The sequence below is a fragment of the Oryctolagus cuniculus genome, chromosome 15 (genome assembly GCF_051225735.1).
Source record: "Oryctolagus cuniculus isolate XC-2025 breed Fujian yellow rabbit chromosome 15, ASM5122573v1, whole genome shotgun sequence".
Lineage (NCBI taxonomy): Eukaryota > Metazoa > Chordata > Mammalia > Lagomorpha > Leporidae > Oryctolagus > Oryctolagus cuniculus.
In genome coordinates, this window is record NC_142881.1 from 4,427,337 (window position 1) to 4,450,063 (window position 22,727).

Sequence of the window (22,727 nt, forward strand, 5' to 3'; positions counted from 1 at the left end):
AGAGGACAGGGGCTCTTACGAATAAAGGCCTCGCTTCCACCACTGATCTCTCTGGACCGAAATGATAGAGAAACACAGGAAGAAAGTGGGGGCACCGAGATTCTCAAATCTGCAGCGGCTGACATTTGACCGTCCTCTGGTTCCTGCGACAGGGCTCGGCGATGAGGATATTTTCAGCTGACAGCTCAGAGTGCTGACGTGACGGAGCCAGTCCACATGGAAGGCAGAGAACGAGCCTTCGCTGGCAGCTCACTCGTCAGTGTCTACACACCGCGGTGTCACACCAGCCCCTCCGTCCTCCTATTTTTAATCCCTTCCTGAGGTTTTGATCGTTCTCCTTTACCGTGAGGAGGTCGTGTGGCCTCATTCCTGCCTTGCAGTCACGCGATGTCTTCTATTTCCTGCCTGTGCTGAGTTCTGTTCTCTTCCCAGGACTTCAAAACCTCCCCGGAGCCCAGACACATTCATCTCTGGTCCCGGTTCCTATAGAAAACCGTTGTGCTTCTTACGTCCAAGTTCACACGGCTCCTGAGCTTCGCTTCTGGGCTCCGTGCGCGGTGTCCTTGCCTCCCCACGGGCTTCCACCGCGTCCCCTCCACAGCAGCATTGCCGTCTGTGCCGAGCTCCGCGCCGGGCTCTCAGAGGCACCCGCGGGGACTGGTCCCCCCACCCGGGTCCAGCGGCGACTGACCCCACACACTCTGACACTTGCACTGTTATTTCCAATCGCGCTCCTCCGTGACCACAGAAGAGTCTGAGAGCTTTACAATGTTGGTCCTAACTGTGTACCAATCACGGCTGAGGACTCTACAGGGCTCTGAGAGAGGAAGTGGTATCAATGAACTAACAATGCAATGAAGTAATGGTGCTTTCACAGGGCTCACGCTGGGGCCCGCGTTGTGGCATAGAGGGTGAAGCCATTCTACAGTACCAGCATCCCTTGTGGGTGCCAGTTTGAGTCCCGGTTGCTCTGTTTCTGAGCCAGCTCCCTGCTAATGCACCTGGGAAAGCAGCAGCAGATGGCGCAAGTACTTGCTCCCCTGCCACCCACGTGGGACACCCAGTGGGGTTCCAGACTCCTGGCTTTGGGTTGGCCCAGCCCTGGCTGTTGTGGCCATTTGGTGAGGGAGCCAGCAGATGGAAGATCTCTCTGTCTCTCTGCCCCCACCCCCCCAGTGTAACTCTGCCTTCAAATAAATAAATGAATCCTTTATAAAACAACAGTGGGTCATGCTGATGACCGCATGAAAGAACTAGGTGACACAGAACCAAGTCAATGACCAATGGTTAAGACTGGTTAATAATCATAGTTAAGATTGCTTGATCAAGAGGTAGCAATACAATGCTAGTTAAAGCATTACAAATGTGCACTTGGTCCAGTGGGCTCCCCAAGCTGATACGCATGCAGACAAGCTAAGACAGACTTAGCTGGCCGGGCAGAGTGACTGCTGTCTCTCTCATGTTTGTATCTTCAGTTTTATCTTTTTAAGTGCAAGGAAGAGTAGAATATTAATGAGCCCATACAACTCAGAATGTTCTACTAACTCTTATTTTTTTTATAAAACAGCAGTGGTTCTAAAAAGATGCTATGTTCTTTATTAATTAACTCTAGGATTTTGTAGATATTCCTACTTAGTGACAAAGTGAGGAGATTTTACGCATATCCAATGTATGTCTATATTCATTGAGATGGACATCAGATGCATCTCTATGAAATCTATTCCTATAATAAAAATAGGAGAAAAAGTAAAAAATGTACTTTGAAAACCACTGTAAAACTCCGGTCTCTCGTTTTTTCTTTATTCCAGGGACTCGTCTGAGTTTGTACATGAAAGAACTGTGACAGAACCGTGGGATCCATTTTCTCATCCCTGGGAATGGTTAGGAATAAAATACCAGACTCTATGCGGGGTGACTCAGGATGTGCCCCCAACAGACAATCTCGGGAACTCTGGGCGTGTTTTTTTAGCTAAAATGGAGCTGGTGCTGATGACAGGAATCAGCTGGTGGATGCTGAGTCGGCCTCCACGTGAGAGAGGAACTTGGGCTGACGCACAAAACCGTGAGTGCACGTGTGTATTCAACAGTTCGTTTCCCGACCCTGGGTTCCGCTGAGTAAGAGGCCACATTCAGAGTTCGCTACCACTCCTGCCCCAGAGTTCACAGAGATTCTCCTGAAAACAAACGGATCTCTCAAGCCCCCGAGCTAGAAACCCAACAAACTTATTAACAGTTCTCTTTCCTGGACACCGACTGGCCGCTGGATCCCTGGGAAGGGCAGAGGGAGGATGTACAGTTGCGTCCGCAGATGGGAACGACTTCGCAAAGGCTTCCACGTCCTGTCCACAGAACATCTCTGGTTCCTACTTCATGTCAACCACATCAGAACTAGCAGAGTAAATGGCTTTGGACAGAGGCGCGAATGCAAGAGGACGCTGGAGCCAGGACCGGTGCTGTCCTTGTGCGAGAGCAAGGCCCGCTGGGCTGGGGCAGAGCTGCTGCCATGGCTCACAGAGCCGCAGGTGATGCAGAGGCGGGGAGAGGGGCAGGGGCCGGCGGCGGGGACGGGCACAGCGGCCCAGACCCTCACGGTGCACACGCAGAGGTGTCCAGGCCCTCCGGCTCCCCGAGTCTGGCCCTGGCTGTGTCCAGTTGACTGCCGAGACCATCAAGGGCACTCCTCACCCTGTGCAGTACTCTGGGTTTCTAGGACAGCTTTCAGATCTTTCTGCATAAACTGTCCGTCTGTTGCTGCTCGTGGTCCACGTTCCCCAGCTTAGCGTGTTGATCCCAGCTGCTTCCGATTCCTGGTCTGATGGTTCCAAAACCTGTGCCGTACCTGGGTCTGCTTCCCATGCCCTGTCTATCTTTTTAAACCATTTCTCATTGGTAGAATGCATTGTAATTACGTGTTGAGAGGGAACTTGCTGTACCGGATAGAGACGTCCAGCCGTGGTCCAGCAGTGGCTTCTGTCTGTGGGCTTCTGCCCCACCAAGGTGTGATTCTTGATGTCCCGTCTGTCCAGTTTTGGAGGTGGCCTTTCAGGAGGATGGGGCAGAGAGCTCAGAAGCCAGGGGTGAGCATCACACGGCTGCTGAGAGCCAGGAGGTACGCCAGCCAGGCTCCGCCTTTCATCAAGCTTCCTGAGAGCTCATTGGCTGGAACACATTTCCTGGCTGTGCCTCCCGGGGCCACAAGGACACTGGAAAGGGGCATGCAAAGCCTTAGCCTTACCCCGGCGACCACAGCAAACAGTGGGCATGACGGAAGGCAGCAGCCAAGTGCAAGAAGCCAGCTCTGCGCTGTCACACACTAGGTGGCCTAACACAACAGATGCATGTTCTCTCGCTTATCTGGGCCGGAAGCTCAAAATCAGACTGTGAACCGAGCCATGGTTCTCTCTAGAGGCTCTAGGGGAGAACGCGCCCTAGCCTCTTCTATTTTCCCGGGGGTAGCTGTTGATCCTCGGCGTTCTTCGGCTCGTGGACACGTCACTCCAATCCCTGCCTCTGTCTACCCGACTTCACCTCTGTTCTGTGTCTCCTCCCCCTCTGTCTCCTATGAGGACACCTGTTGTCAGAGGTAGGGTCTCCTCCCCCAGGTAATCCAAGATGCTCCCATCCAGAGAGTCTTCATCTGCAAGAACCTTCGTTTCCCCCAAAATAGTCGCACTGATGGGTTCTGAGAGTTGGGATGTGGGCCTGTCTTTTGGTGTGCCCCATGTAACCCACCCAGTAGGAACGTGTTGATAATCTCTTACGAGGAAGCCCTGCATCCATCATCAAGTCAGGAGCTACCAGGATCACAAAGGAAGACGGTTTTCACATCAGGAAGAACAGTGTGAAAACGTGGAGGGGAGTGCACTCTACAGACTTGCGTGGAGTGGGGCTCTCGGGGCTGCTGCCTTGAGACAGCTGAGCCAGGAAGCCAAGGCAGCCCCGCTCTGCTGGGAAGGCCGGGGCGCACGGGGCCGCATGGGCTACATGGGGCTGCACGGGGCCACAAGGGGCTGCAGGGGCCGCACAGGGCCTCACGGGGCCACACAGGGCTGCACGGGGCCGCACAGTGCCACACGGGGCCGCACAGGGCCTCACAGGGCCGCACGGGGCCTCACGGGGCCTCACGGGGCTGCACGGGGCCACACAGGGCCGCACGGGGCCGCACGGGGCCTCACGGGGCCGCATGGGGCCGCACGGGGCCGCACGGGGCCGCACGGGGCCATACAGGGCTGCACGGGGCCGCACAGGGCCGCACGGGGCCACACGGGGCCATACAGGGCCGCACGGGGCCGCACGGGGCCACACGGGGCCACACGGGGCCGCATGGGGATGCACGGGGCCGCCACTCACCAGCACGTTGACGGTGCAGCTCATGCGGTTCTCCTTGTTCTCGTCGTGCATGATGGTCCTGTAGTCCAGAAGCCGCTCCATCAGGCGCACCACGAGCCTGACGAACACCTCGCCGCTCTTGGCCAGGTATTTATGCTTCCTGCAGTGCTCCAGGAGGCTGAGGGTGATGGCACGCACCTGGTTACCCACACGCAGACGCAGTGGCTGCACCGAGGGGTGGTCTTAAATATTTCCCATTATTAATACCTTTTAATTATTTCTGGGCTACAAAGTTCACTGTAGTAATTATGGTCTCTCTGCCTCCATAGATCCCCGTGCTAATCAACACTCACATTTTATCAAAGAGCACTTTGTACTGCTCGTCTCCTCTGCCTCCTTCCACTTCATGATCCAGCTTGGTGATGATCTCATTCTCAAACTGTAATTAAACAGAGGAAGCACAGACAGTCAGCATGGCGGCTACTCCATCTTCCGGCCTGAGCTTCCATAGCGCACACGTCGGCGAGGGCCGATCACCTGACCGTGACCCTCCAGCTCCGAAGCCCTGGTTCACCCCAGAGGCCACCCCCGAAACCCCGGAGGTGTCCTGCCGCGGGAGACCTTTCACTTCCGTCCCTGGTTATGGGGCCGGAGCATGCAGACCCGGATGGCAGGAGCCAGGACAGAGCGAGAAGGACATGGGAACCGGGCGGGGGAGCCCCAAAGAGCAACATGAGAGGAGCCTCCAACTCCATCTCCACAAACAGGAAGCCTCCGAAGTAGCTCACTGGTTCTGAGAACAGAACAGATGGCGCCTCGCTTGCCAGCAAAGAGTTCTCGGCAATTTGCAAACAGCCGAGGAGGCCACTTCCCTGCCACTCCTCGACGGATCCAGTGAAATGCTGCAGTACGGCTGGGGAGATGTCAGAGAAGCCGGGGGCCGGCGCTGTGGTGTAGCGGGTAACGCTGCTGCCTGCAGTGCCTGCATCCCTCGTGGGCGCCGGTTCTAGTCCCGGCTGCTCCACTTCCCATCCAGCTCTCTGCTATGGCCTGGGAAAGCAGCAGAAGATGGGCCCAAGTCCTTGGGCCCCTGCACCCGCATGGGAGACCGGGAAGAAGCTCCTGGCTCCTGGCTTCGGATCAGCACAGCCAATTGCGGCAACTGGAGAGTGAACCAGTGGATGGAAGACCTCTCTCTCTCTCTCTCTTTCTGCCCCTCCTTTCCCTCTCTGACTTTCAAATAAATAATAAATAAATCTTCAAAAAAAAAAAATGTCAGAAGCCCCGGGCAAGGACCCTAAACGCAGACCAGCCGATGCCCCAAGAAGGTCAGTCCTCTCCTCCTCCCCCAGAACTTCTGCGGGGATTTCCTGGGCATCCGGTGGGAAAGGGTCCTCCCACCCGGATCCATGGTTGGATCTAAATTCTGGGGAGATGCAAATCTCCAAAATGTCTTTCAAACAGTGTATGAGGCTGGACGTGGCTACCTCCGTGATGAAGGCTGCGTCTTCCCCATCCTTGCTGCCTGGCAGAACTGAGTTACTGCTGCCCTGGGATTCCAGCCCGGTGACCGCCCACGATGCAGGGGGCCGAGGGTCCCGCCCACGATGCAGGGGGCCGAGGGTCCCACCCACGATGCAGGGGGCCGAGGGTCCCACCCACGATGCAGGGAGCCAAGGGTCCCGCCCACGATGCAGGGGGCCGAGGGTCCCACCCACGATGCAGGGGGCCGAGGGTCCCGCCCACGATGCAGGGGGCCGAGGGTCCCGCCCACGATGCAGGGGGCCGAGGGTCCCGCCCACGATGCAGGGGGCCGAGGGTCCCGCCCACGATGCAGGGGGCCGAGGGTCCCGCCCACGATGCAGGGGGCCGAGGGTCCCGCCCACGATGCAGGGGGTCGAGGGTCCCGCCCACGATGCAGGGGGCCGAGGGTCCCGCCCACGATGCAGGGGGCCGAGGGTCCCGCCCACGATGCAGGGGGCCGAGGGTCCCGCCCACGATGCAGGGGGCCGAGGGTCCCGCCCACGATGCAGGGGGCCGAGGGTCCCGCCCACGATGCAGGGGGCCGAGGGTCCCGCCCACGATGCAGGGGGTCGAGGGTCCCGCCCACGATGCAGGGGGCCGAGGGTCCCGCCCACGATGCAGGGGGCCGAGGGTCCCGCCCACGATGCAGGGGGCCGAGGGTCCCGCCCACGATGCAGGGGGTCGAGGGTCCCGCCCACGATGCAGGGGGCCGAGGGTCCCGCCCACGATGCAGGGGGCCGAGGGTCCCACCCACGATGCAGGGGGCCGAGGGTCCCGCCCACGGGTACCTGCAGGAAGGAGGGGCTGGGAGAGGTGTGCTCTCACAGAGATGGGGCATCCACACTGAGTGAAACCAGGAGGACGGGGGAAGAGTCCAAGGGAACGACCGAATTCGGGGCGCAGAAGCACCCTGTGGTCACTTTAAAAGACATGTCGATCACCTGCTTTCCTGGGTGATGATCCCACAATGCCCTGCTGCAGCTAGAATCCCCTAAGAACTTAAATTTGTGACGGCAAGGATTCTCTTCTCCCCCAGCCACCGCTGCTTCCTCGAGACATGGTAATGACGCACAGTGCGATGAGTGTGCTGTGTGCCCAGAAATTACTGGACGCCTGGTCTCAGGCTGCCTGGAGCTGGGGAGGACTTTCTGCAGAAGCGAAAGGGCGGGCCGCTGGGGAGCGGACACAACTGCTTTCCGGGTCTTTCCACGCCAGGTGGTGCGCTTACCTCACCTGCTACACTCCATCCTCTACGCGGGGACTCGGATGCCGCCCTGCTGTCAGGAAGGAAGCTGGTTCTGAGCCCTTCAGCCCCAGAAGCTGAAAGCAAGGGGTCTCACGGGACCAGGAAGCGGCCTCCGCCAGGACACCCTGCCTGCAGCCCCAACCTGGTCATGCTCCGGCTGAACAAAGGCGTAACGCAGGGCCTGAGGGGGCACCGGTTCTCGCACGACATCAAGGGTCAAGCACTCACAGCACCACACCGGCCCCGGCCTCCCTCAGCCTCTCAGCTCTCTCCTGGACCTTCCTCCCGGTCTGCTCCCCCAAATCAACACCTCTTCTTGATTCTGCCTGGTCTGCGAATTCAGGGACGTTACGGACACACACAGAGAGACGGTTCCACTGAAGGATGGCTTTTTTTTTTTACCTGAAGTCTCAGGATAACGAGTTTTATAGTAAAATAACAACTTTTTGATACTAACCCACTCTACTCTGCTCTTTGCAAACAGAAATTCTGCAGAAGGGGGTTCGTTATGGAATCTAATGCAAGGCAGGTCACCCTTGGGAGCCCACGGCTGGCATCGCAAGGTGGTCCATTTCCCTGCCGGTGTCATGTTGGATGATTGCTGACGCCTCACAACAATAAGCAAGATACAAATTAAGATTAAATTGAATGAAAACACGATTCAATTACACACGTTTTAGCAAGTACTTACAAAAAGGAAGGTATAGAGAATGCAGAGAAACATGCCTTATCCTACGATGAGCGAACACAGGAATGTTTACAATGACTCAGGACTTGTAAATCAGAAGCAATTTGAACGTGAAGTCTACTTTGTGACAACGGCACATCTTCTCTGCTAACTGTAACAAACACAGGCAGGGAGGGATCGCCAACACTAAGTATGCCGCTTATCAAATTTTATCTGATGAATTTAATATTTTCTAAAAAGAGTGGATGAATCAGCGCAGCAGGACACAGCTGATTCCAATTTTACTAACTTCTAGTCTAAGTAATCGCACAAACACCTGGCGACCCGCTTCTGTTCATCAGCAAGGATTCCATTCCAGAGAGCAGTACCTCGCCTCTGATCCCAGAGTCTGTGTTAATTTTACAGAACATTCTAGAATCAAGTGGCTAGTGTGCTGTGAACTGTTGTCACAATCTGAATTAAGCGATCCTGTACCAATAAAGTGGAGAGAGTACATTAGCCGGTGGAGAGAGCTGATTTTACAAGAATCGTGTTCATGATCTTACTCATGGATGCACGCTGCCTGGTGATCTGCTGTAAGGTTCTCTGCGGGTCGCGTGCAACTAGCGAAGGTTTACTGCGCAGCCTAAAAGGTGGCAGAGGCTCACTCCAGTGATAAGCCAAATCATCATATTTTCCTTTCTCTTTTGAATCATGCATTTCGCTACAAAAATACCCACGGGGCATCCAGCTTAGAGTACTGACCAGAGGGCATCGCTAAGCATCTGCTACCAGCAGCCCTTCGAGAACATGAAACCCACGAGGCCGCTCACGAACACAAGGCTCTCTGGAAGGTGGCTGCTAAACTGAAGTGAAGGAGCAGGTGGGTGGCGCTCGCGGTGGCATTGATGCCACTTTAATTCAATTAACTTAGGAAGGAATCTCTGCTTTTGCCTCTCAAGGCCACAGGTAACCACGGGTTACTGGCTCCTATTCCAGGGAGCAGAAGGGTCCCGGGAAGTGGATAATCCAAAAGCCAATTATATTTGGTTCAGAATACACAAGTTGGGTGTTGGGGTAGATGCCCAATCTCACTCTAGTGCATATAAAACCAGGCTTATACTTTGCAGCCATTCAGGAACACACTTTTATACAACAGATCTGGGTTTACATGTGAGCCTGGTAGGGAGGATTGCAAATAACCCACCACAGTGACCGAGGGCTTGGAAGTTGCCAAGAGCTGTGGACAGGGTCTTCAACCATTTATAAACAAAACCTAGCAGACAGATGCTCTTTGCCCAGAGTGCTCCGCTTTCTCCTGAATATCAAGGAAAAAGCACTCAGAAGGCACCACAGGGAGGGGACGGCTGCGGGGAGCGTGAGGACGCGGACTCTGTGCCTTTTCCTCCTCTAGGTGAGCTGCGCCTGCAGTGTTTGCAGGACGGGTGGGCAGGACAGAGCCGCTACACCGCATCTCGGTGGCAGTCATGGCCGACGAGACGGCGCTGGCACGGCTGTGCGGAGGGCAGCTGGGCCCTCTGAAACCCTGGGGCTGGGGGCCCCGAGCTGACATCCTCAACGCTACGGATGCCTCCAAACTATCGCTTAGCCTTTAATCTCTGTGCTCAGACTCTAATATTTTCATGGATATTGCATTCCTCTTGCCTAACCACTCTATAAACTTAATTACACACTTAATTAATCTCTGGCACTCCATCTCACATTCTAAAACCACCATGTTCTCTCTCCTATGTCCACCAAGCAGGGTGGGTCACTGACCCTGGAGCTTTAGTGAAATACACAGAAGCCTGAAGACCCCAAAGCCGCACAGTTAGAGCCGCCTGGCTGGGGAGCCGTTGGCTGCCTGGCTGTTACCACAGCCTGAGACAGGTGCAGCTGCTGCCCCCATCTCCACATACAGATGGAGGAGTGATTTTGAGGCTGCGAGCAATTACGGTGGACTTGGGAAACACAGCCGCAGGCGAGTCCAGGTTAATTTGGTTTAAAGGGGATTATGGGAATTTGAGTATCTCTTTGCTGGAGGGCTTTTAGGATCAGAATTCAATGGAATCGGGACTCCCGCAGTAAAGGGTATTGGCTTCTATGACCTCTCAGACCACATGTGGGTCTGGATTCAATGGAATAAAAGCCTGATTCTCATGCTACGCTTCCTCTTGAAACGTCCAAAGCAATAAAATCAGTATTATTTTGAAACTGAAAACAAAGATTAAAAAAAAAACCCCAACAAATAAAAGTCCAATGAATTGAAGAATAAACAAGAGAAAATTGCTACCAAACTTATTCACATTCACATTATAGTACAAAATATATTGGCTTTCCCACCGAGTGGCAGAGGCTGCCAGCATCCACTTGGGCTATTCAATTATTTGCTTAAGGTTACAGGCATGGGCAGTAGGAGGGGATTATTCAGACAGGAGCTTGGCTACACTGACGACATAAAGATTACTCACGTTCTAACAGGGTTACGGATAAATGGGGGTTTCTGGAAGTTGGGGAGCATTTTACTGGGTCTTACACAGATGACGGCAAATAGCTCTGTGATGGAAAATATTATCTGGCTGTGGAGCCTTTTCCTTTCCATTTTTATTAATGCTCTGTGGCTCATATGGTCATTTGCTGCAGCTCTCAGCTGTTAGTTCTGTATTTTCCAAAGGCACAAAAAATGGAGTTCTTTAAAAAAAATGCCGGGAGAATACTCTTAAAGGTCTCAAAGGAAGTCAAGGGTGAGACGGAGCCTTGGCGTTAGCTCCTGGAGGGCAGGGCTCTTGGGGAGAAGGGGGGAGGGCTCCTGTCCTGTCCCCGGGGCTGGGTGTGCCAAGACAGGGACAGCAGGTGCACGAAGGTGCTGACTCCTCCCGAGTGCTTCCACGCCAGCTCAGCAGATCCTGAACCCCCCGCGGGTGGGATCTCTCCATGGAGAAGCACGCAGATTTCCTACAGCCCTCTGCTGCTCTGGTCCCGCGGGGGAGTGAGGTGGATCAGGAAGGACGACTACAACCGCAGCCATGGCTAAAGCCACAGGGGCAGGAATGTGTCCCCAGGGACTAGAGGGCAGGCGGCCGCAGCGGGAGGGGGCAGCTTAGGAGAATGGGTGGGGCCTCCAGGTCATCAGAAACAACTGAAGAGGCAGAGTGGCCAAGGGCAGGGGACACTCAGAGGAAAAAGGAAGAGGTGGATATGCGGAATGGGCTTCTGTTGAGTGGAGATGGAGCCCCAGGGGGACAGGGCAGAGCAGTCCCATGGGAGTGACCAGGGACAGCCAAGTGTGGCTGAAGTCCCTCAAGGACAGCTGCTTGGGGGAGGGGTGCAGGGGAGGGGCCCCCCTGAGGGCTCAGCTGCAGGGAGCCTGCTGGGAGAGGCTCTCCCTGTGCTCCTGGCTCCCCACTGCAGGGAGCGACGACGACACAAGCTCTGGGAAGAAAGGCCCCTCCCAAGGTGGCACCCTCCCTCCTCACCGCATGGGCAGGGGTGGGACGGATCAGCGCAGTGGTTAAGTGGGAACGGAGGGAGCTGCTGAGGTTGAAACGGGGTGGGGGGGGACCCCACTGCTTGTGCTGTCTTCCCTCTGAGCGGCCACAGACTGCTGTGACGGTGCACCCCAACCCACAACAAAGCCACCCGCCCACACGGGGGCTTCCTCTTCCTAGGCTCCTGTCTGGCCCGAGCTCCTTCACGTGGGGTCGCATCGGCTCTGGGGGCATCAGGCCCTGCACAGCGCAGCTCCCTCCAGGGTTTTTGTTTACATCAGGGCCTCTGTGCACAACCTTCTGCAAAGCTTCCTCCCTCCAGTGGAGGACTGTGAGAGCAGGTGCAGGTAAGCTGACGGGCAGCACTGACCACAGCCCTGGAGAGAGGAGCCCCGGTCACAGGCGGACACGGCAACGCCACGCCAGCCTACGGCACCACCAAGAGAGCGCACGGCAGGGCGAGCCCGGACACACCTGCTCAGAAGGTTGGTTCTGCTTCTCGCGTAAGTGGAGACATAAATGAAGTAGACTGGGGGGAATTCTAGAGAAATGCCCTCCCCTGCGGTTGGAGGGCCTGACAGCTCTCAAAAAGCCAATGTGTAACACACGCCTTTGAAGCTCCAAGAACGGCCTGGTGTAGTTTAATCCTGAGCCAAGTGGCAGGAGTTTGCTCGGAACCCAGCGGCTGCCTCGGCCGCTCCTGCGGAGAGAGTACCATGCGCGCAGGCAGCGTAGGAACGGCTCTGGGCAATCTTTGAAACAACGCGCTGCCTCGTGCTCAAAACACAGACGCTTTGCCAAACCAGACCCCTGACGTCATCGCCCCGCTGCTTTAGGTTTGCACACCTGCTATGAAGCCGAAGCCCTTGGGGACGCGACTAGGTTGGATCACTGGGTTAGTTAACAGCAGCAGCCATCCCCACCCCGGAAGCCCTGGGATGGAGAGGGGCGGAGTCAGCAAACCGTACGAGTGCTCACCCAGGACGCACTTGCAGGCACCCCCACAAGGGGCCGTGCCCCACGCTTACGGAAAACTGGATGGCAAGAGGATGAGTTGAACCAAGAGCTCCAAACAATGGGGCACTGTGGGAGGCAAACGCTGCGCTCCCGGACAGGCCTGGCCTGAGCGACTGAGCCAGACGGCAGTAGATGGCTCAAGGGGGGACCCTGCGGCTTCCCAACCTTCGGTCAGGGAGGCCAAGAAAGTGGGCAAAGGCCAGGATGGTGCGCGGCGCACAGAGAGCCAGCTGGCAAGGTGACCTGCAGGGGAGACACGGGCAGGAAGCTCAGAGTTTGCAAAGAGCAATCCTGGTCCAGCACCTGGAGGCGGGGCTGGGCCACGAGAAAGACCCACGGAGGCAGGGCTGGGCCACGAGAAAGACCGACGGCATTTAGATACTCCCACAGAAAAGAAAATTCCTGGGAAGAGATGAACACACAATAGGCGTTTCCTATGACTTCTCACTTCCTGCCGTGGTGTGTGGATGAGCAGCCGATGGCCCCGAACCAAAACCTTCAACGGCTGCCCATGCTTAGACGCAGACGGAGTGCGGCGTGCACCTGAGTGTGCAAGGCATGTGTGATGCCGGTGATGCCGCCACAGCTTACGAGAGGGAACTCAAGGTGCCTGGCATTGTTTTAACTCCAGCAATTTGGGTTCCCCAATACTGGGCAGGGTTTGAAGGCCCCAAGGGGTACGGTGTTCAGAAGGGAGGGGAGCATTCTAGAGCTGGCATGAGCTCCATGCCATTTGCCAGCACAGCTGTGTCCCTGCAGCAGGAGAGAACGGGGCACTTCCTTGGGAAGTGGGCGTCAGGAGGACCACAGGGATGTGAGGAAGAGGAGGCGCACTCCAGCAGCTGAGCTCTCACTCATCTCTGTTCCAACTGCCTTTACCTTATTTTCACCCAAGCTGCTTTCAGAAATGACAGACGACAGACTGTCTTGAGGGCTTTTGATCTTCGTTTTCCGGGCTAGTTGACAGTTATCTATATAAATACATTTCCCACTTTGCCTGATGCTTTAGTAGCAATTTTTCACAAAGTCTTTCTTTGGGCCTGAGTCATACAAAATTCAGAAAGTCAGATGAGTTTTCCTGCCTAGAAAAAGCATTTTAAATTACAACTCGTAGTTCCGGTGAGTTGGTGCTGAAATTGGGACTATGATTTAGTGCCAGCAGCAAGAGGGATGGGTCACCTCTCACGGCAGTCATGTCTAAAGTTAACACAGATAGTTTGGATCAGTAATTGAATTTCTGAGAGCATATACTTGGGCTTTCAAAACAAATTCAAGTTAAATGCATGAATGTGTTCATTGCACGAATGTGTTCATTCATGTTTAGTGAAAATCTGCAAATCACCTATAAGCCCAGCTCTAGGGTATGGGCAAGTATGAGTTGGCCGATTTGTTTTATGAATGTCATGGCATCCTTAGTCTGTGTTCTCAAAGAAAACGTCTTTGATATATTACAAAACACTGGACACAGCATTTAAATGTTCTATCACTGGCACAAAAACAGTAAACAGGGACCACAAAACAAACACACATGTAAGCAGATGCTCGCTCCCCCAAGAGCGGGAGCACAGGAAGGAAGGGAGCAAACCATGGGGTAGGAGGCACCGATCCCCTCAGTCCTGCCCAGCCCATAAAGCCCTCTGGGGGCCAGCGCTAGGGCGTAGCGGGTAAGGCCGCTGCCTGCAGTGCGAGAGCATCCCATATGAGTGCTGGTTCGTGTCCCAGCTGCTCCACTTCTGATCAGCTCTCTGCTATAGTAGTAAAAGATGGCCCAAGTCCTTGGGCCCCTGCACCCGCATGGGAGACCCAGAAGAGACACCTGGCTCCTGGCTCCTGACTGGCTCAGCTCCGGCCATTGCAGCCATCTCGGGAGTGAACCAGTGGATGGAAGACCTCTCCCTCCCTCCCTCCCTCCCTCTCTCTCTCTCTCTCTCTTCCTTTCCTTCTCCCCCTCTGTGCCTTTCAAACAAATAAATAAATCTTAAAAAAAAAAAAGCCCTCCGAACTACCCACTGTTGAAATAACATCAAATTAACAGCCTCTGGTCACCGCGCACAAACTGCCTGGAGGGTCCCGCACAATGACAGCACAGCCTTTCTGTGACACCACGCCCTTTCAGTGGGTTTTGGAGCAGAGCTGTGGGTGTGTGGGGCTGAGAGCGACTTCCCTGACAACCCAACTCCACTCTTTTCCTGTGCGCTCCCAGGCACTGAAGGCCAACCTCGGAAATGGCCACGCCCCGGCCCATGAGTGGTGCTGGACCCAAGGTCCTGAGACAGGGGCTCACCCACCCAGAGCCCTGCAATACGGCAAAGTGGGAAGACACCTTTCATGGGGCCAGACACAGTGCTGAGGGCTGTATGGGTCTGGTTTTATTTCACCCTCGCAGCAACCCATTTTAATTTTTATTATTTATTTTCATTTTATTTGAAAGGTAGAGAGAGAGACAGAGACAGACAGATCTCCAGTCTGCTGGTTCACTCCCTAAATGCCTGCAACAGCCAGGGCTGGGCCAAGACAAAGCAGGGAGCCAGGAGCTCCATCTGGGTCTCCTATGTGGGTGGCGGGGAGCCAGGTCCTTGAGCCACATCTGCTGCTCCCAGGACACGTTAACCGGAAGGTGGATCCTTAACAGAGCTGGGATTGCATGCAGGCACTCGATACGGGGTGCAGGCACCCTCAGAGGCACCTTAACCAGTGTGCCGAGCACCTGCCACCTTCCCACATCCCTTTCTGTCAGTCGGGTTGATTCCAGTGTCACAGCCCTGGGTCAGAGACTTCAAGATCTTGGGAGACTCACTGATGGCCGAGGAAGAACCCGGCCCAGCCTGGGAACGGGGTCTGCCCGACAGCAGCGTCTCCAGTCAATCCCTCCTGCCGGCGGACAGTCCCTCTCTTCTGCATCTCTCTCTTCTGTCTGAGGCATCAGCGACATTGTTCTGTGTGGACACCGCCTCATGCAATAGCGATGCAGGCTGACCAGCGAGAATCTGAGTATCCCCACCTCCCGGAGGCAACGCAGGGCAGAGGGGTCAGGAGGACTGGCCCTTTAAATCACACGACCTGGAAGGTGCAGCTTTGGTTTCCTTTCACTACAGCACTGCTCTCAAAACTCCCCAGAAATCGATGCAAAATGCAGAGTATATTTCAGTAACTTGGATTACTACAGTAGCTTAAAAAAAAAAAGATTTATTTTATTTATTTGAAAGACAGAGTTACAGAGAGAGGTAGAGACAGACAGCGAGGTCTTCCGTCCAATGGTTCACTCCCCAGTTGGCCACAATGGCCGGAGCTGTGCCAATCCGAAGCCAGGAGCCAGGAGCTTCTTCCAGGTCTCCCACGTGGGTGCAGGGGCCCAAGGACTTGGGCCATCTTCTACTGCTTTCCCAGGCCATAGCGGAGAGCTGGATAGGAAGTAGAGCAGCCGGGTCTTGAACTGGCGCCCATATGGGATGCTGGCACTGCAGGCCAAGGCTTTATAACCTGCTGTGCCACAGTGCCGGCCCCATCCAGTAGCTTTTAAAGGCAGCCTTCAATTTAGAGGACCCCTTGCATCTGGGCTGTCCTGATGCTCCTCCTAAGCGTCATGACCAAGCCATCAGAAGCCTAAAGATAAAGCCACCGGGCGCGTGCTGTGTGCGGTGAGTTAACAGTCACTGGTGATGCCACCACCCCACATCAGCTCTGGGGTGAATCTTCTGATGCAGCTCCGTGCTAATGCGCCTGGGAAAGCAGCAGGTGACGGTCCAGGTACCCACCCTCGTGGGAGACCCGGAGGGAGTTCCTGGCTCCTGGTTTCAGCCTGGTCCAGACCTGGACGATGTGTGGCCATTTGGGGAGTGAACCAGCAAATAGATCTTAGTCTCTCTGTCCTTATCTCTCCACCTTTCAAATAAATAAAATGTCTTAAAAAGTCACTACATGCACGTGTGCACATATACACATTGTGTGTACACGTGTGCATATGTGTGAACAAATTTATTTTCCTGGGATCCGGGGAAAGAGACCACTCCTTCTCAGTCTCAGTCACGTGGTTTTCCCTCCGTGTGGTTACGGTTTGCTGCAAGCACTTCACACACCCTTTTTTGGACAATTCTCATCCATCCCAAAGCATGCGACAAACACCCAGACACACACTTAAAAGGGTAACAGCAGACTTTTGGTTTCAAAGGGCCACAACCCTGCCACTAGCCGCCAGTCTGCGAGATATGACAAACAGTCTTTGATTAGGGTCTCTAGGGGCACAGGGGAGACGCTTCCATGGAGGAGTGAATTCACACACAAACCCAGACAGACGTAAGCAAAAGCTGAGACCAACCCTCCCCACAGATGAGTGCTAAGCACGAGAGCTACTTCGGCCAGAAAAATCACAGCTTTGTCTGTCGTAAGCTCCAGGGAACTTGGTCTTCCTCACTCAACGCCCTCGGCGCCAGGCCTGCCCGGGGCTCTCCTGGGGGCGGGCTCGCCCCCCCCCCCAGCCTCCCGGGGCTCTCCTGGGGGCGGGCTCGTCCCCCCCCCCCCCGCCTCCCGGGGCTCTCCTGGGGGCGGGCTCGTCCCCCCCCCCCGCCTCCCGGGGCTCTCCTGGGGGCGGGCTCGTCCCCCCCCCCCCCCCCGGGGCTCGTCCCCCACCCCGGGCTCTCTCACCACTTGGAAGCTCCGCGTGGAGTGGAACTCGCACTGCATCATGTCAAAGAAGATGGGGATGGTGGCTCTGCGCAGCTCCGTCTCGGGGATCAAGGTCATTTCCAGGATGGGGCCGACCATTTCGGGAATGAACTTTATCTTGTGCTGACCTTGGAATAAAGACACGTATTATTCAAGAGTTATGAAGGGATCCCAAAAGGATGCAGGTGGACCAAACAATACAGAGGGCTGGGATGTTGACTGGGGCCCTGCTGGAAACAGGGACCCGTCAAGGGGGTCGGGCAGATGGTCACTTGGGTCCCTTCTGGTTGCAACATTTCACGAAGAGGCGCCCACCACTGGGCCCCACGTAGATAATGCGCAGAGAGGTCTGGAACACCCCAACGACGACACACGAAGCAAAACAAAGCAGCGGCCGCAGAGTGTGAACAGCTACCTTCCCCGGCAATTATTGGAGATGAAAATGTTTATTAGAGGAACGGATTTATTAATCTTGTCTCATGTATCTTGTCCAGATAGGATTTAAAATTCAGTAAACCTTCATGTTATTTTTTTTTAAAAAAAACAGTATTGCCATGGTGACTACTAACGAATATTAAAACAGAGCAAACATTCACTAAGCACTGGCTATGTAGCACAGCCGGCAGCAACATCATCACATGGTGCCCTCACAGCCTAGGGAGACAGGCGCCTTAACCCGTGTCATGGATAGGGACGCTGGGCTACTCCCAAGGCTGCTGAATGGGCCAACCACTTGAGATGCAGGGACAGGATTTGAACCCAGGTCCTGGGTTCCTGTCACAGGACCTCTGCATGGCATTCAGACTCTGCCCACTTCTCTGTACCGGAAACGCACCACTGGCAATGCAACAATTCTAAAATAAAAACAGACCGGCTGTCTGCACACATTTCTAGTTCAGTTGTTTTCTTGGAGATCTTGCTCTCCTACTCCTCTGGGCCTTGTCTTTGACTCAGACGCTAACTCAGCGTCCCTGGGGGAAACCCACGGGCCCAGCAGAGACTCCAGCACCGGGCCTGAGCCAGGAGAGGGCCTCTCCCTCCTGCTCGGGTGGGTTTTTGCTGCCACGGTGCCCCACGCTATAGCTTCTAGCTGCTAAATTCCTGAGCCCCAGGGGGACACGGGTGAGCTCACAAAGAGCTTGAAGTGAGCAGAAGGTGGTGGGAGAAGCGACAGCAGCCACCTGTCACCCAGGGACGCTGTGCGCTCACAGGAAGGGGACGGGGACCGGGCAGAGCAGCCGCCGGCAAGGCTTTTCTGGGTTCTGTTCTTTTCACCACACGTCAGCATCGCTTCGTTTCCAGCACTTAACGGGGAGCCCAGAAGAAACTAAACACTCGGGTGCGTTACGCGTGACACCGTGTTAACGTCGGCGATTTATTCTGTAAATATTTACTAATATTTCTGACATGGTCAGGAACTCAACGATATTCAAGAGAATTTAGTTTTCTTAACAACTCAGCCAATACAGATTTCTATAGAGAGACTGCACTCATTTGGTTATTACAAATAACTATACTTAAGGAAATACATAATTTAATAATTGGTCTAAAGTTTTCGGGTGGACACACACACTCAAAACAACACCTTCAATAATGGATTTGAATACAATTAAAACTTTATTATTTTCCTAAATAATTAACACTTTAACTACGGCTACAACCATCTGATTCTCCTCACTTCCCCAAGTGCTTAATGTTTCCGGAAGGCATGTAACTTCTACAAAGCACCCTCCAGAAAACGCTGTCATACGGAGGCCTCAGCTGAGACTTCCCCGTATTATGCCTGAAAAATGTCAGCGCCGAGGTTTCAGAGGACAGAGGAGAGTGACGGGGCACTGCTCATCAGCCACGATTCCAGTGTCATAAAGTTCCGTCACCGACACTTTTCATTACCCCAAGCTGGGAGGGACACACAAGTGGTTGTGCAAGTGGGGATGGGAAAAGTAAGTTACCACAGGAGGGGAGGACGCCCTGGAGTACAGCTGAGGCCCATGGGCAGTGGGACCGCTGGGGACTGAACTTCACCACAGCCCCGAGGGGAGCAAGGGTGGTGGCCTGGCTCTCAGGCAGTCACTTTTTTTCTGTTTGTTTCAACAGCTGCATTCCCCTGGGGCACACGGTGCTCACATTTCATGATGAACCTGAGTTTGGAATCAAGGAGGACTAAGGTGACGCCTGCAGTGTAGACTATGCGCCTGCAGTGTAGGCCATGCGATTTTCCTTCCTTTCTGAGATAAAGGAAGAGCGATCGTTGGGGAGAAGGTCACGGTGTAAGTCTCGTGCCAGAGGCAAGTTCACGGCTGAAAAGCTGCAGAACACACATCCTGTGTGTTAACCACAGACTCTCAGCCAGGGACAGGACGGAATGGGGGAAATCTGCTCTCTTAACCGTACCCCAAATCTAAAGTGCCCAGCACTCACCAGCCTCTGGGGGCATAAAGACAGACAAGGTCAACACAATCACCTCACTGAATGGGCTTCTAAACCCTGAGTCGGGCAGGCGTTTGGCCTGGAGGTTAGGCTCAGGTTACGATGCTGTGTCCCAAGCGGGAGAACCTGGGTTTGATGCGGGGATGCAGCTCCTGACTCAGCTTCCCACCACGCAGGCCCTGGGGGGCAGCGGTGGCTGCTCCAGTAGCTGGGTTCCTGCCACCCATGTGGGAGACCCAGACTGAGTTCTCGCGTTCTGGCTTTGCTCATCCCCCAGAGATCTGGGGAGAGTGAGCCTGCGGATGGGAGTCCTCTCTGATGGTGGCTCTTAAATGCATTAATTAAAATTCCACAGAAAATCAGAGAGAGACCAGCGTGCCCCCTCAGGAGGCAGGACCTCCCCATGGTCCTGGAAGAGGAACTGCGCAGAGACTCAGGCAGGACCCATCCCCGCTTCCTTCACTGCACTGGTGGCAAACAGGCACGAAAGGTAGCAACCAGTTTCAGCGCTGGCCAGTCTCTGGGGCTCCAGATGTGACAGTAAAAATGCTTAAAATCAGACAATTCACCCCAAACTGGAAAGGCCAGAGCACCCTCCACCAGGACAACCCCGGCCGGCAGCAGCCAGGGTTGGGTGTGGACACTCTTTCTATGCCTGGCAGGGACCCTGTCACGTGGCACCACCACAGGAGCCGAGGGCTCCAGGACCCAGGCCAGCTGTGCAGGGGGCAGCAGCTGTCCATCAAGAAGGAGGCATTTCTCATGTACCCGCCCCCGGGACCTGGGCTGGGGGTGTCGCTAGTTCCCCTACATGATGTGCGAATCCTGATCGAGCCTGGTCCTAAGAAGGATCTTCATGAGAAAGCATTTACGTGACTTCGCAGCGTGTCCTGGAGAGAGGATGCTGACCAGCCCACAAGAAGGTGGTCACTCTATTTTAGGAAGGATCAAGGAGCATGGCCCCAGACAGAGGCTGCTCTCCGAGGGCCTGTGAGTCTACGCTGATAGCCTGGCTGGCCAGAGCGGGGTGGGCAAGGGGTCACGTCACCTCTTCCAAGGCTCTGGGTTCTCCAAGGTCCAGCACGGAACCACGGCGCCCTCCACGCCCTCCCCCTGCACGTCCCTTCCACTTCTCTTGCTTCCCTCTCTGCTGCAGCGACACGCGGTCTCTGCCTGGCCTGAGGCCCACCATCTGGACTGCCAGGGCGAAGGACAAATGCATCCCTCGGAGCACAGTTTTAAGAAGGAACACAGAGCGATTAATTACAACGAACCTTCCTGTTCTGCAAACTTTAACATTTTGCTGCTGACATCACTGGATCTTAATGTCACCAGATCACTGGGCCTCAGCACTGTAAGGATCTCGACAACACAGCCCCCCCCTCATCTGCAGAACGGGAGCCCAGGACCCCCGAGACACAGGTTGAGGCTGCAGAGCCGGCACGGTAGGAGGGAAACTCCCAGTGGAGTCAGCAGCTCCCCTCCCCCCAGGGGTGAGGCATGGTGGCAAGACAGAGGACAGGACGGGGCCCACCAGGCTCCTGGCTGTGAGCTCCGCAGGGCCTCTGATGGCCGAGAGCCAACACCTGGACTCTGAGCCCTGTGGCTGTCACAGCCAAGTCACCAGCGAAGCCCTGGCCATTTCCTGGAGGGCTGCTGAGCCGACTCCAGTCCTGACACCCACGGAGCGCGTGCAGGGACAGGCTGTACTGAGAAGGCACAGACAGAGCCACTGCGACCAACGTGCCCTCCGCCTGGGGCCTCCGCACTGGGCTTGTATCCCCCAGACCCTAACCGGGGGCCCGTGAGCACCCAGACTTCTCCATTCCTGTGTTTTAGCACTGTCCACGAGGGTCCTGTGGGTTTGCTTCCCAGGTCCTCTGTCTTTCCTTTCCTGGGCAAGGATGCGCATGGAAGACTCCATCCTTAACTCAGCAGAAATACAGAGACCTGAAATACTCCTAGGGGCCTCCGTCACACACCAGGGACCTCGGGAGGGACAAGCAGTCCCCCCCCTCGGAGGCAGGAAGAGGTCACCAGGTACCTGCTGACCACATCAAAGGTGAGGCCCTCGAACCCCACTCCTGTCTGCTCCGGGGGTGTTCAGGGGTGATGAGGTCCAGCTGCCCACCTGCATCCAAGTCCATTCTGCTTTGACCCCATCGCTCTGTTCTGCATCTTTTTTGCAATTTCCTGAAGGCAGGCAGCAAGCGGCCACTTAAGAAGGACACAGGCTGGGGTGCAGCTACCTGGTCCCCGCCCTGGTGGAACTAGTGGCACTCTCGAGCAACAGGGAGATGAGAGAGTGAAGTGGCCTGATGTACCCCACCTTCCAGTAGAGACCGGTCTCAGAGGCACAGCCGGGCCTTCTCATTCCAGGCCGCGTGGGCTTCTGGTGCTCTGAGGACCGAAGCAGAGCCCTGGCCATCCAGAGGGAGGCAGTGCACCTGCAGCCCAGCTCAGGAGCTGGGCGAGGCCACCAAGTGTCCACCGCACGGTGAGCAGGAGCCTGGGACCCGTCTGCACAAAGCAAGGCCCAGAGCTGTGAGTGTAGGAAGAGCTTTTTCTCAACTTAGGGTGGGCCAGCTTCACAGGGGGCACACTACAGATGGCGAGCAGACACCAGATAATCATCGGCCCTCTCTTGAAGGAGCTCATCTGAAAGAACTATGTGCTAGGCTGGTGCACTGGTGTAGTAAGCTAAACCTATGCCTGAAGCGCCGGCATCCCATACAGGCGCTGGTTTAAGTCCCGGCTGCTCCACTTCCAATCCAGCTCCCTGCTGATGGCCTGGGAAAGCAGCAGAAGACGGCCCGAGTGCTTGGGCCCTTGTACCCACATGGGAAACCCAGAAGAAGCTCCTGGCTTCCCAGCGCCGGCTGTTGTGGCCACTTGGGGAGTGAACCAGCAAATGAAAGGCCTCTCTCTCTGTCTCTCCCTGTTAACTCTGCCTCTCATATAAATCTTAAAAAAAGAATTCTATGTTGTATTGGTTAAAATTTCAATAGACAATTCTTTGCTGTTACTGATGAGAATGGACAGGTGAACTGTACTAATTATTTTATTTACAAACAAAATGACACCGATTTCATATCTTAAATGCGCAAGTCCCTTACTGCCGTGAGTGCAGGAGCTCATTATGTGCCCCGCCCCAGGTGGCAGTTTGTCTAGTATCTAAGTACAGGATCAAGCTGTGAGTCGGTAAATAAACCCTTGAGAAGCTGGGTTCTGTGGTCTGAACACAGGACGTGGCAGCAGGATGAGCGCCATGGTTTGATGCAAGAGAAACCGAGAGGCGCCAGCAAGCCACAAGGGGGCGCTCCACCGACCTCTCTGTTGCACCAATCAGCTTTTCTTTTTTTTT

The 22,727-nt window shown here is 55.1% G+C and overlaps 1 protein-coding gene across 2 annotated transcripts in view; it reads right to left on the reverse strand.

Moving 5' to 3' along the window:
- Positions 1-22,727, reverse strand: part of DOCK1 (dedicator of cytokinesis 1) — a 493,657-nt gene that overhangs the window by 61,398 nt on the left and 409,532 nt on the right. For both annotated transcript variants that reach the window (XM_051833503.3, XM_008274844.5), the window contains exons 33-35: positions 16,913-17,061; positions 4,683-4,768; positions 4,351-4,507 (exon numbers count right to left, since the gene is read on the reverse strand). In XM_051833503.3, coding sequence (XP_051689463.3) covers positions 4,351-4,507; positions 4,683-4,768; positions 16,913-17,061 — 392 coding nt within the window. The remainder of the gene's footprint in view (positions 1-4,350; positions 4,508-4,682; positions 4,769-16,912; positions 17,062-22,727) is intronic.